Source organism: Limulus polyphemus, unplaced genomic scaffold, assembly GCF_000517525.1.
Source record: "Limulus polyphemus unplaced genomic scaffold, Limulus_polyphemus-2.1.2 Scaffold525, whole genome shotgun sequence".
In the NCBI taxonomy this organism is placed as follows: Eukaryota; Metazoa; Arthropoda; class Merostomata; order Xiphosura; family Limulidae; genus Limulus; species Limulus polyphemus.
In genome coordinates, this window is record NW_013666135.1 from 236896 (window position 1) to 252447 (window position 15552).

At 35.7% G+C, this 15552-nt stretch overlaps 1 protein-coding gene across 1 annotated transcript in view; it reads right to left on the reverse strand.

The window, feature by feature from the left end:
- Positions 1-15552, reverse strand: part of LOC106458872 (sodium/hydrogen exchanger 3-like) — a 67565-nt gene that overhangs the window by 32382 nt on the left and 19631 nt on the right. The window contains exons 2-3 of the mRNA XM_013918428.2: positions 5597-6057; positions 4057-4313 (exon numbers count right to left, since the gene is read on the reverse strand). Of these exons, the coding sequence (XP_013773882.1) occupies positions 4057-4313; positions 5597-6057 (718 nt within the window). The remainder of the gene's footprint in view (positions 1-4056; positions 4314-5596; positions 6058-15552) is intronic.

The window sequence follows — 15552 nt, forward strand, 5'->3', positions numbered from 1 at the left end:
AGTTTAACCATACATCCTAAAGTGAGAAGGAGTGTTGCTAGTTTCTCGTTAGTTTGACCATACACCCTAAAGTGAGAAGGAGTGTTGCTAGTTTCTCGTTAGTTTAACCATACATCCTAAAGTGAGAAGGAGTGTTGCTAGTTTCTTGTTAGTTTGACCATACACCCTAAAGTGAGAAGGAGTGTTGCTAGTTTCTCATTAGTTTGACCATACACCCTAAAGTGACATGGAGTGTTGCTAGTTTCTCGTTAGTTTGACCATACATCCTGAAGTGACAAGGAGTGTTGCTAGTTTCTCGTTAGCTTAACCATACATCCTAAAGTGAGAAGGAGTGTTGCTAGTTTCTCGTTAGCTTAACCATACATCCTAAAGTGACAAGGAGTGTTGCTAGTTTCTTTTCCATAACAAAAGAGACCTGATTAAAACAGAAGTTTTTGTGTGTGATATCACCACTGCAAGTGCTTTTCCTCCTTGATGTTATGTAGACATTATGAGAGATTCAATGTAGCTATTTCGTATCTATTTCTTTTACTCTTCACTCCGATTTTTTCGCAAGTATTGCATCAAACAGTTTACCGATTTTATTAATGACGAAATGTGAGAAAGAAGAATATAGTGACGAAGAATATAGTGAATATGTAACATTGTTTATTTATGCGGTAAATCATAAATGTATATTGAAAGATTATTGAACCATAGCAAGGTACCTAAAACGACGCACTTGGTGCTTCTATTTATATCATTATTGAATTAAAGAAGGATGCCTAAAACGACGCACGTGGTGCTTCTATTTATATCATTATTGAATTAAAGAAGGATGCCTAAAACGACGCACGTGGTGCTTCTATTATATCATTATTGAATTAAAGAAGGATGCCTAAAACGACTCACATAGTGCTTCTACTTATATCATTATTGAATTAAAGAAGGATGCCTAAAACGACGCACGTGGTGCTTCTACTTATATCATTATTGAATTAAAGAAGGATGCCTAAAACGACGCACATGGTGCTTCTACTTATATCATTATTTTGAAGAGATCTTATCACACTTTAATTTTACATTCTTTCCCATAAAACGCACAAAGCGTGGAAGTTCCACACTCTAATTTTAAGCCAAGCGCACAAAGCATGGAAGTTCCACACTCTAATTTTAAGCCAAGCGCACAGTGACATTACCCTTCGTATTATTTGAATACTTACATTACCCTTCGTATTGTTTAAATACTTACATTACCCTTCGTATTGTTTAAATACTTACATTTCTAACTCATCTACGTGTTGTTGTTGTTTCGATTTCTCTTTATGTGTAGATGGAAAAAGATCATATTTACTCTACTTCTATGTGACAAAAGGAGTGAACGATATACAGATGTTCGTTCGTTTGTTTTAGCATGAGTCTACACAGTGGGCTATCAGCGCTGTATCCCCCTGAATTTTATCATATAATCCCTCAAATTCACCGCTGAGACACTTGGGGACATAGAATTGTCCCAGACGCTAACTAAACATTGGCTACCTTTTTCAAAGTTGATAACAAAAATGCGTTTTGTATATCAAAGGCATTAACTGAACACATGTAAAAATACAAATCACACAACAATGTCTCCACTGGTCAATAGTAGCCATTTGCGATGTTTTCACGTAAAACTTTGTTTGCATTATGCAAAAAAAACAGTCGTAAATATTATTAAAATACGTTTATACTTTCTTTTACTTATATAATGTATGCAGTGGGACTCTCCACAAACATTCAATCATTTTTACCATTTTGTGAAAGAGCTTCACAGCTGTTGCAAGTTTCATCTGTAGAAAATTTTAATTAATCCTAATTTCTGAGAAACAATTTGTTTAATTCAGTAAATAGGCTTACCCTCTATTATTACAGCTGACTCTTTAGAGACTTGGATTGAAACGTTATTTAGTTTGATAAATCCATTGATACCACACATAATAATACCATCTTCACAAAAAAACAGTCACAACATTACCATCATCACAAATCAGTCCCGACACCATCATCATCAACATAAAAAATCAGTTACAATACCACCATCATCATAACAGCTCAGACACAACATCATCACCATCACAGCAGGTCAATCAAAATATCACTGTCTTCACAATAAGCTAGCCTCAACATCACCATCTCTATAACATGTCAGTCACAACATCACTATCACCACAAAAATGCTAGACAAAACATTTTCATCTTCATAAGAAGTCAGTCACATCACCATCTTCACAACAAGTCAGTCACAACATCACCGTCATCACAAGTCAGTCAAAAGTCTAAACAGTTTTCCAAGTACTGATACAGATTTAGATTATTTAGCGTTCTTAGAATTGCTCACTCTATCAAAGTTTAAATTCAGAGTAAGCAAAACTAAACTGAAGAAATCGTAGAAATTGATAGCGTCTTATCTTACAAACAGTTTAATAAAAAGCTAAAAAATCTTAATTCTGGATTTTAGATTTTGTAGTCTATTATTATGTAATTAAAATGTAATGAGCTTGTTGTAAGGCAATGTGTAACCTGTAGTGATATTACTATTTATTTATTGCACACAAAGAAATTTTAAGAAAACTGAGGGAACTCGTTAAGGAAGCAAAAATCGTATACAGAACACCTTTCGATAATGTTCCTTTTCCTTCTTTCTTTTATTATCAAATCCCTAATGACCTTATTAGATGTTAATTGCATACTCTGCTTTGTGGAAGGTAATAACTGACTCATTCAACTGATTAAGTACTGGTATCTTTAAATTCAAAGCCAAATGAATATAAAAAGTGGAAATATGCAATATTTCAGGGTGTTTTTATCTCCTTTCTAGGATAAAAATCATAAAACAAAGTAGTATTTGTACACCAGTTGACAGTTTCCAGTTACCATGCAAAATAATTATGGTAATCGAACCAGCCAACTCTGGGTGATGGATGCTAACACACACACATAATGGATCATCTTTAAAGTAAGATATATTCTGCCGAACATAGGTGGCGCGTGAATCTTTTGTTTGGGTAAGCTATTCTATCACGTGTATGGGGTTGCACAATTGGGGATAACCAGTTCGTGCTCCTAAATGAATAAACTCTCCTCAATAACTCACATATACCCTCTTTCGCTTTCTCTGTCTCTTTCTCTTCACATATACTGGTGAGAATAATGCCCCGTAAAAAAACTTTATTTGGGAAGGCTAAGCCATTCCGAGCCGTCCCTCTTGTCGACAGTTAATGATGTTTAATCATCAAGGACTTCTGGACAAACGTAAGTTAGCTATACTATTAAAACTAAGGATAGAATAATTCCTCTCACTTCATTCTTTTGAAAATCAGGCACCTAGTGATCCGTAGGATGATCTAAAACAGAAGTGATTTGAGATTGATCATTCAGTCTATACTATATGTAGTGGTATCATACAGTTCTGTCTCAATCATCACCTTGAAGTAAATAATTGCATATTTTTTCTAAACTGTCTATGAATCAAGAATAGTAAACATTTGGATATTTTCCTAATATGAAGAGGTATTGGATAAACAGTCTAGCCAATCACAGTAGGCTGTTTCGAATGGGGTCCAATTGGCTTAAGATGTCGTTAGTATATTGTGTAATTCTTTCTAAATCAATGGTACGGTTATTCAGACACCTCAACAAAGGAAATTACATTCATGACACAAGAAGGTCGATGTTTTCCTTGTTACATTCGTCAGATAGCGTTCATTAATACACACACAGAAAATATCATAAATCAACGGACAAGAAAACGTAAACCTACAATAATTAAAATGCATTGATTCACCTGTTAGGAACCTTCACTATTAACAAAATTTGCGGCTTTAATCCCAATAATATTTCACGAGTTTCGCCCAACTTATGACTTTTCGGTTAGTCCTAAGTCCACACACACTTAATCGAAGCATAAACATTTGGAAAATAAAAAGTACTCAAAATATGAGGCGGAAAATATGTTTTGCATTTGTAAGTAATATTACCAGTAAAGTATTGTTCGTAATGGTTAATAATCGTTCATTATAAACCTATAAAAAGGGTACTTACGCCACAATTCCTGACAAGTGAAAAATCTCAGAAGTGAGATATGACAGGTAGCCAAACACAAAAATAAACAGTGGCTCTATAATCAACACGCGATATGTAAATCGAGACAGGAAAGAAGCCAGTAATCCCCATAGAACACCAACGAATGCACCCCCTAGTGACGAAATGAAGAAAGACAGCACACCAAACACGTAGTCAATGGTTATGATATGTTCTTGGCCCATTTCTGTGTATGCATCAAAGATGTGATATAAAACCTGAAAAAGTTGAAAAATTCTTTCAGTCAATTATCAAGATTTACTGCAAAATTTTTTTGTTCAGCCATTTTAAAACCATTATAACAAACACAACAGTATGCAAGTTAAAGAAAAATATAAAGTATCAGCAAGTTAGTGAAACTTTAAACTTATGATAATTATTAACAAGAACTTCTAGGTGAAAGTAAAGAACAGCGTATAATAATATGTGAACCACCTCATGCCTAACATATCCTGTGGTAACACATTCTTTCGACCAATACTAGGGCCATGGAAGCCGAATGGGATACAAGAGACATAGTGATTGACACGCTATTTACATTAGAAAGTTGCTTGAAAACAATTGTTGTGGTGGGAACTACATTAAGTTGCGAATTGTCATTTTTCTATCAATTTTATTTATGTCAGAATGCATAAGAATTACGATAAGAGTTATTTAACGTTGTGTTAATTATATGTCCTTTAACACCATATGTTGTTAATGATTATTGTTTTCGATTAACTTACTCATTATTCAAAAGAACTGACGAACCAGCAAGTTGGTCTTCTTCATCAGGGTTAAGACTACATTAGAAATAGGAGTTTCTGAGTTAAAGTAAAGAAGAGTGTACAAAAACAGCGCTCGAGTTTTGAAAACATTACAACTTTTGTAAGTGATCCTGTATGCTAACTTCTTAACCAGAATGTACAAAAACATGTCAGCCACACTATATCTACTATATCTAGTCCAGACGAGGCTTTTCGCCTAATACCAGGGATATTCAGGCCGGTTGAGATACAAGAGACATAGTAATGTAACGTTATTTGTAATAGCACATTGTGTAAAATGAATATACCAGTGAATATTATCTAACGACTTAACTGTCTGTACCAGCGTTGGTATGTATCAGCACACACAATGTTCGATATTTCGCCCAATTGAGTTTCAGTAAATAAATCCCTATAGCTACTACTCTAAAAGGTTAACCCTCAAATAAGATATTTAACAACATAAAACACTCTTCAGTAAGGACTTTCCAAACACACAAGGATGTGTTTTATAAGTCTATGTGTTTACTCACCACTGTGACAGCATTGTTCGGTAAGGACTCTCCAAACACAAGGATGTATTTTATAGATCTGTGTGTTTATTCACTACTTCAACAGCGTCGTTTCAGTAAGGACTCTCCAACACCGGGATGTATTTGATAAATCTGTGTGTTTACTCACCACTGTGACAGCATCGTACAGTAAGGACTCTCCAAACACAAGGATGTATTTTATAAATATGTGTGTTTACTCACCACTGTGACAGCATCGTTCAGTAAGGACTCTCCAAACACAAGAATATACAACACTTCATTTACGTGAATCTCTTCAAAAACAGCTAGTACAGCTACGGGGTCAACAGCAGAGACAATAGAACTGAATAAGAGAGTGTCAAGTAGAGGCATGTCCATTCCATAAAGACCGGTCAGTCCGACACCCCACAGAGAGAATCCAATGGTCAAGGCATTCCAAACGGTACCAACTACAGCATACATCAAAATCGATGCCATGTTATCAAAAAAGAGACGATTAGGCATGAAGTAGCCAGCGTCCAGAATAATAGGAGGCAACATGTACAGAAAGAAGACTTCGGACGTGAGAGGTCCAACATGCTCCAATCCAGTGAAGAAAAGCAACAGGCCGATGAGCACTCCAACCACGACAAGCACACAACTTTCTGGACAGATGAGACCGATCTTAGGGGTGACATAGAAACCTAGATATGAAAAATAATTCCAAAAATGATTATATTTTTCTTAATGCAAATTTCATAATCTGGCAAACATGTTTTGCATTTATCAGGATCTACATGGAGTCATTTTATAACAAGTACTTAACATGACATTAAATATGATAATAACATATTTCATAATTAAGGGAAGAACAACATAGAAATATTAACACATTTGTATTATTTTACCAGTTACATCTCACAGACACTTATGATTAAAATAATATAAATATATCGTTCTGAAACGGTTTAATAAGGGTTTTCCATAAGAAGAGAATATATTAATTTAATGCCAAAGCTCATCAGGCTTATTTCACTGAACACCCCATCTTCCGTGGTACAACAATAAATTTTAGGTCTTATACTGCTAAAATTGACTGTTTGATAACGTATCGTGTAGCTTCGTGTTTAAAAACAAATAAAACGGTTTGAATACAACATTCAGTCTTAATGGAAATGTCATTAGAATTAGTCTTGCGAAAGGCGAGACGAATTGTATGGTGTACAAAGTCAACAATGACTAGGTGTAATCAATTTTATAGCAAAACTATGAGAAGACACAACAGGATGAAGACTTTTAGTGAAACTCCTATATTTTTTGAAACCCGTGGAGTTAATTTAAAACTAAAATTAGAAATAGATTTGAGATATTCAGTCCAAAACGGTCCACACGAAAACTACCATTTACTATCTGCAAGTGGCTAGCGTACCGAACTGTGGATCCGGGTTTCCGTGGTTCGTCTCCTGTTACCTCCAAAAAATAATCATGATTTGCATTTTCAGGCCATGGGTGCATTATAAGAGTGACGCTCAATTCCAATTCGGTTAAAATAACCCACGAGTTGGCGGGGTGATGTTGACTAGCTGCTTTACCTCTAGTCTACCACTTCAAAATTAAGGACAATAGCGCAAATAACCCTCTATTATCTTTGCGCGAAATTCAACAAATAAACAAACAAACACTGTCTATAAGTATTTTGAGCAATACAATTGTTCCTAACGCGTTTCTATTTTCCTGTTTCGTTGGGCGCAATTACTTGTCCATAACTGGTTACAGGCAGGTCTTGTTGAAATGTAAATGTAATATGCTTCTAATTCTATTTTTAAATCAACTCCACACTTGAGACTTGGGAATCAACATTGAATCTGATGGACTTTTATTCCTATTGTTGTATGTGTCCTACTTTCACCAGTACTCCTGCCAGCAGCACATATTTTATTGTTTTTATTCTACACCTTGCTACAGAACTGGTTATATATTTACCAGCCTATTGTATGGAACACTTCCTGTTCCAGTTCTGGTTTTTAAAATGAAATTAATAATATAACATATATCCATAATCTTTCAGCTCTCGCTGTCATATATACAATACCCGTATAGTCAAGCTTAAAGCAATATGTCAAGCAATATGTTACTGATAACCACGTCTGTGTTTGGGAAGTTAGGTTATGGTAGTTCTAACAAACACGTAGTCTTCGTTTAGTTACACAAACTCAGATAAAGAATAAGAAAGAACAGTTTAGCTCTATAATGTGCACCATTTTATTATAATTGCAAGTACAATCTTGGCCAAAATGTTTGCATACTGTTCTATATTGATGTTATTGTCTACATGCATGGAGTAGTTTTTGAGTAAATGCCCAAGTAGTAACAGAGAAGGTAGCATATGAACAGACAAACATGGGCTAGTTGTTATTCTGGTCTGTATAAATTATTTTGAGCATTTGTTTTCTCAAAACACTCATACACACCTGTTTTGTATAAAAGGATGTGTTTTTGGTGTAATTATTTTCGAAACAGATCAACGCTTTGTTCAGACAGTTTATCTGTACTTGGGATAGAGTCCTGCCTCGTCACGTGCCAGAAGTTATAGGGTGTCAAATTGTTCGACTGTCCAGAAATGGTATGAATCAAAGGGACATTGCCAGAGCTGTATGGTACCCCCAGTGTACCGTATCCACAATCCAGAAACGCTCTTGGACTACAAGAAACGTTGTTCCAGGAAAGTATACCTGTAGACGCCGGAAAAAATACTGCCCCAGATGACTGTATCTTAATCAGCTTAACACGTCAAGGTCGAAAGAAGTCATACAGTACTTTACGACAGGAATGGCATGAACACATTCATTCCAGGGTATCCAGAAGAACAGTGAATAGGAGACTAACCAAACAAAGTTATTTTGCAAGAAGGGCCATCTGCAAATCGATATTAATCATAATTCATCACCATCACCGTGTTTACTTGGGTAAGACAGCATGCTAACTTACAGTTAAGTACTGACGACATGTTATTTTTTCAGATGAGTCCTGTTTCCGGCTTGTTAGAGGTTATGGTAGGATTCGTGTTCGTCGTTTGCCTGAAGAACAGATGAGAGAAGACTGTCTTTCCACCAGGAAGCACACAGGAAGTGATGCAGTAGATGTTTGGGCAGCTATTCATCATGGTGGAAAACTTGCTTTTCATATCCTCCAGGGAAACGTCATTGGCGCCTCCTACAGGCATCATATGGAAACAATATTTTTGCCATATGCTAGAGCAAAGTTTGGCAATATCTTTGTGTTCCAGGATGAAAATGCCACTGCTCACAGTGCATGTATTGTACATGATTATCTCGACCAGGATGACGTTACAAGATTGCCATGTCCAGCAAAGTCTCCAGATTGTAACCCCATTGAGAACTGTTGAGCAGAACTGAGCCGAAAAAATTACTAATCACGACCCCTAAACCAAGTATTGTAGAGAAGTTGCAGCGCTTACTTGTGACAATTACGGTGAATTACATCAATAACATCATCGACAGCATGCTACGTCGCCTTGCGGGACTTATAAGAGTACGAGGAGGACAAAACAAGTTCTGGATGTTTGATATGAACTGATATAAGGTTATGGACGTTAGTTATAATAATTTGACGGTATATTTTGTCATTATATATGTTTTGGCAAGGATTTGTTGTGATAGGTGAAATGCTGAATTACCCATCTTTTTACAAGCGTCAGATAAAATCGTTCATGATGTCCATAGAACCTGTCTCATTATGCAAATTGCATATGTAGATGTTTAATGTAACATGTATTTCTAAGTGTATTTGTATTCCATCTTAATAATAATAATGATCTTATTTGCTACAAAATATGCAAACATTTGGCCATGCTAAGAATAAAAATACTTTTTTATCTCAGAGTTTTCATATTTAATTTGTCTAGCTTCTAGAATGATTATAAGTTTTTTATATAAAACATTGCACTTTATCTCTTAATTTCTCTATCTTACCTAACTGTAAATAAAACTAGAAATGTTAAATTATGTTGTTTTGCATAGTTCCTTAGTGTGAAGCAGAGAAGTATTCAAGTGAGTTATTACCAATTTTAACTTTCTCTATTTGGCTAGCAGAGTTCTAGGTGAAGGCTAAAACCTGCTCATCTGATTCTCTTACATAAATAAAATTCTATTTTTAATTATTCTTGTCAGTTTTACAAAGTTTGAGCAATTTTCTGTTTCCTTTAACTTCAACGCGAAGAGCTCTTGTGTTCAATATTTATGTATGGCCTTTATTCTCCATTCCTGTGAGTACTTAGCAGAAACCTCTTGCTTTGTATGGAGTTCTGTTTTACTTTCAATTTTTACTTAGAGAAGAGTCCACCAGACTCACAAAAGTGCCTCATTTTGTTTTTGTTTCCTTTGCCTTAAGCAAAAATAAATAAAGTTTCTTCATGGTAAGCATGAAGTAATGTAGCATGTAGCACTTGCTCCATGTGTAGAATATAAAGCATTTCTAGAATTTTGTAGTGAAATCCAAGTTGGGATATTGGACTTTACTAAACATTGTTTTATGGTGTACATGCAGACATGCAGGATCACTTGTACAATTGTTAATTGTGTTATTGTTTAATGCTGTGTTGTAGTGTATCGTTTATTTTGCATTGTAAACTGTAAAAGTGTGTTAAACATTTTTTATTTGTGTGGATCTGTGTCTTGTTTCGTTCTTTGTAACCTATCTATTGTAACTTGTCGGAAAATATATATACCCATGCCCAAGATCTGAGAACCCCCTGTTATCTGGGTTTAACTTTTATACTATGCTGGTTATCCATACTTGAAGATGCAGTACCTCACAATTAATGGATATATGAACTGACTGATCAAAATTCTTTGATATCTCTCCTATGAAAGCTTTTTTACCCATATAAACAAATAAAAATGCATTCCACTGTAATATTTATTGTCTTATATGGCTGACAAACCAGTAGCTGAGAGAACTATCAAGATACTGTATCACCATGTATGATTCAATCCACTGACTTTAGTTGATATCATAGAAACAAAATAAACAAATCCAGTGAAAGTACGACTATTCCACTCAGATTCATAACAACCTTATTCATATTTTGAACTGAGAAAGGAAACAACATACCTCATTGCACATTGAAGAGTCCATACCTCTCAAGTGTAATGGGGAGAGAATCAAGTATCACAAGGTCAATTCCCCAGATACTCCACCATTACCTGGCCGTACAGGGTGAGCGAATTTTGCAAACGATGTAACACACAACTAGTGTAAGTTGTATGTCAATGGATCAATTTGTCAGAGTACGAGATAATGACCTATTAAGCTAGAGCTGAGCTGCTTTGATACCACTAGCACATTACTAAATCATATTCAGTCACCATGCTAGAATGTTCATACCTAACCTGTCTTACCAGAACATATAATATCTCTTTATGCCATATGTCAGCTTTTTTTAAACTCTTGGAACACAAACTTGAGTATCAACCAGTTAGACCTCAATCATTCCACATGTTATTGTAGATACTATGACACATATGCTCTAGTGGCAGACTATACATCACATTCACAGGGAGCAGAATTTCCCAGAGAAACAAAGATGATGCCATATGACTATATCACACTCTTGCAACATTGTTATCATCCCTTATGGATTTTTAAAGCTCATAAGCCACTTCATCAATACATGGTCCACTAGGATGATAAACTTTGTACCATACAGGTACTGTGTTAAATGTTTGACAAAGACCGCAGCTGTACAAAGTTCTTTCTTCATCATGCAGTATCTGTATTCAAGAGTCATCAGTGGAAAGCTGGATAACATACTGCCCATTATTGCAGTAAACCACCTTGAAAAAGTTAATGTTTGAGTTAATGTTGCCCAATTCTTGGATAGGAAATAATGTCATGGCACAGCTTTGTACACAGAGGTACTGTGACTCCGTCTGCAACATATAATCATGCAGTTCACTTTTCTTGGTATGGCTAGAATGAAATGACTTTCCTATGGAAATGCATTTCACCTATTCCATAGGAAAAACTGTCCAATAATTCTGCAGTACATCCATCTCAACGATAAAAATGCCAGAAACGATGTTGGAGACATTTATCTTCATTCTGTGGCCGATGTTATCTAGACATAATTATAGACATGTCTCTTCAATTGTACTTAGCTTATCACTTTTTGCCAAAACAAAGTCAATGTTAACTGGCTGGAGTGGTAGCTTCACTCAAGGTTTTTGACACACAATAAGATAAACCAGTTCCCTAGCAGCTTTTGTATTAACCAGGAGTTGCTGTACCTCCTTCACAGTCACATACTATGCAACACCCAGTCTTGAGAGAGCTGAGTTGATTACCTAACATTTTGATACAAGCTGTTCCATTTCACTTCCTTGAGTTAGTGGCCAAACTCAATTTGGGCCCCATTAATTTCCCAGAGCTTAAGTAGCAGCAGTTAAAATTCACTGTTGACTCTCCTGCACCTGCTGCATATTTGGTAAAAAACTAGTAACCTTCCTTTCAGTGCTGCATAGCAAGTTAATACAGCTTACGTTAAAGTGACCTAGCTGCTCACACCCAAAACAGATGTTTTGGTCCTTCCTTCCACAAAGACATTTGGGTGGTAGCATCGTTTAAATTGTAGAACAAACAAGGAGAGGACCAGGAGAGCCCTACCTATTTATGTAGAACAAGAGACTATGTGTCACAACACCAGAATGTACTTATTTGTACTTGGAAAAGCTCAAGATTGGCATGATGCAGTCACTTGAGGAGGTCAGTCTGTTTGAGGTACAGCTACTGTAGTTGTTGGCTTCTACTTCTTTTATAACTTATTCAGAGTCATGACCTCAAACCTCACCACCAAAGAAAATGCATCTGTTAGGGTGCGAACGTTTCTCACGCTCAAGTAATACCTCACTGCCCCATCAGGTAGCCCTTCAAATCCATTTTAGGGTATGCTTTCCCATGTAAATGGTGCAAATTGTCAGCAAAATCAGGCAAGGTTCTAGAGCTGCACCTTGGTCAAATGCGTGATGGAATAAAGAGCGGGACTATTCTCACTCATGGTCAAGCATTGTTCCCGAGCCTAGTTATTGCATGAAACACTTCAGGAAATGGTTCAGATCCTCTTTACCCACACCCTTAAATGTTGGGAGAGAGACCTGCTTAGCCCCACTCATAGTATCCTGTGATTTCAGTATAAATCTGTTACCCATGGACTCTTGATCAATAACAGGTTTATATCCATTAAATATCAGAATGCAGTGGAGTGGGCATGCTCAGGGACTCGTACACTTAGACGAGCATCAGATCCCTGTTCCTTGAGTAGCAGAATAATGAGCTACCATGGGTAGCTCACCTACTGGCTATACATGACTCAAGTCTTTGCAGGTGGTACTCGTTGTCTAACCCTCTGGTGAAAAATATCACATTGTAAAGGTTGTCCAATAGCATTACATCAAGTCTTTTATAGCTGGTCATAGGTGATATCAAGAATAGCCAAAGTTGGGTCATTCTGGTCTGTGAATAGAAGTACTGTAAAGACTGACCCATTCAGTATCAAACTCGCCAGACCAAATGCCATTGTAATGGTCATCATTCATCCATACCTCTTGTAAAGTGAGGTTATCCCTCGGGTGAAGAACTTTTCTGGATAAACCTAATTCCAAAAGTTTTCCTTCCTGAGTCTACAACCACAAGAAAGAAGTTATGAACATTCACAGCATTGTTGGAAGTCCAACACCTAGGAGAAGACTTCTACAAAATCCAAAGCTCTCTCTGACAGCTGTCTATCTCAAAAGTCCTACGACTTGTGTAAGATACCATTTCTTTAATTATGATGTTTTAAACTCAATAACACAAAGGTTCAGATAAGCCAAAGTGAATACATTTATTAGGAGAAAAACTGAAAACTATGCAAAATACGAATGATGTGGTTTGGGCATTAACAATGTCTCCTTCCTACCTATATTGTGGATCTCTCATGTGCACTGGTTTACTCTAAAGGGTAATCGGGTAGGTTCCACCCACAGAAAAATAGGAGGTCTAACAGAACATGCAGAACGGAATAACTCTGCATTTCTGAATGTGAAACAAAAGGGGGTGAGACAGTAAAGGTGTAAAGGACAGTGAAATAACCTTTATTCAATAAACACAAATATAATCCAAGGCAAGACGAGCGTGTTTATACTGTCGATACTGGAAAGAGCCCTCAGAAAAGAAGTAATGGCAAAAGCAGTGAAATCTATTAACTATTAATAATCTGTAAATAATCAGTTATAGACTGAGAAAAACATAGCATTATATACAACAAACAATAATGGTATTATTATCAGAACTATGCACACATATGGCTGTTGATCATTCCTACCAGAAAATAAGGGAGCTCGTATCCTCAAAGTATCATCTGACCTGTCAGTGGAAAAAGTCACTGTCTTCTTCTACATAGTATGTTTCTCTAGGATACCATGTAATCTTTCCCACCAGAAAATAAGGGAGCTCGTATCCTCAAAGTATCATCTGACCTGTCAGTGGAAAAAATCACTGTCTTCTTCTACATAGTATGTTTCTCTAGGATACAATGTAATCTTTCCCACCAGAAAATAAGGGAGCTCGTATCCTCAAAGTATCATCTGACCTATCAATGGAAAAAATCCCTGTCTTCTTCAACATAGTATGTTTATCTAGGATACCATGTAATCTTTCCCACCAGAAAATAATGGAGCTCGTATCCTCAAAGTATCATCTGACCTGTCAATGGAAACAATCTGTCTTCTTCTATATAGTATGTTTCGCTTTACAGAAATCTTTCCCACCAGAAGGTGCACATGCTATCCTGTGTAACTTACCCAGTAAAAAAGGTAATTAGGGCTAAATGAACTTACAGACTTTCTTCAACAAACAAATTTTAAAAACAAACATGTATTCAATAAGGGGTATAAAAGACGTAGTATGTTTGCATACAACACTGCCACAAAGCTCAAATGCAACTCATCTATTCCCCTAAATTAATTTCCTGTTTTAATTTCGCTTAGAAATATAACACATCTTTAAAAAGACCAGTTAAAAATGAAATATTTTATTCTACAAATAAATAATAATATTCACGAGATCTTGGCCCCTTATTATTTATTTTAGTATAATCTGGAATTTTCAATAATTTATCACACTGACCATGATCGAGAACACTTAATTGTTAATTCATTTGATCATTAAAGTGATATAGTAAGTTTTTCCATTATGGGGCTGCTAAGAACTGTGAATTTATATAAAACCACTTAAATCATACTTCTGTATGAAAGTAAGATTTTGTAATTTAAAGTTCAAATATTATTTGTATATTTTCGGACTTGATTGATTAATGAATCCTATATACAATAACTATTAGATCTCCAAGACAACGAGTTTCTTGTATCATGCCTTTTTATAAACAGTGAGCTATCTGATGATGATGTGTTCAGTAAATAGTTTTTGTGTTGAGCACTAGATACATAAAAAATGTGCCAAATTCGGCTACATATTATATGTAGCACAGCGTCCACTTTCTATGAATAAACACTTTGAATTGAAAGAACAAAGGTAACAAATATCGAGTATCTGCCTAATTTGTTTTTCACCAATTGTTTGAGATGAAAACAGAGAAACATCGTTTTTGTGTACATACATAGAAGCAGTCTGAGCATTTTCAAAGATAAACAGTTATCACCCAAAGATACGTAGTTGCAATTTTAGTTTTATGGATTCTATTGGTTGTGAGTCCGTTTCGCTTCACCATATATGGTAAAGTGGAATGGACTCAAAACGGCACAGATATTGTATACACTTCACCATTATAAGACGCCTAACTGTATTTATTTGATTTGCTGATCCAAACTGTGCTGATGAGCCATGAATAGGCGAAACTGCAGTCCACAGCAGATGTTATGGCCAATCAAAGAATCCGTTAGTCCTCTACATCACAGATTCTCTTTCAATTTCACCTCTGGTGAAAACGAACAGAAATATTTAACATATATATATTAGCAATCGATGTGTTCGAAGGAAAACGAAGTTTGATAATAAACAAAATTACGACACTTATGATATACAACATTGTTTATTGACATTTTATTATTAACGTTTCGGAATTCTATCAGATTCCATCTTCAGTATGTAAAGCAGAATAAAATGAATTTACATAAGTCTTTATA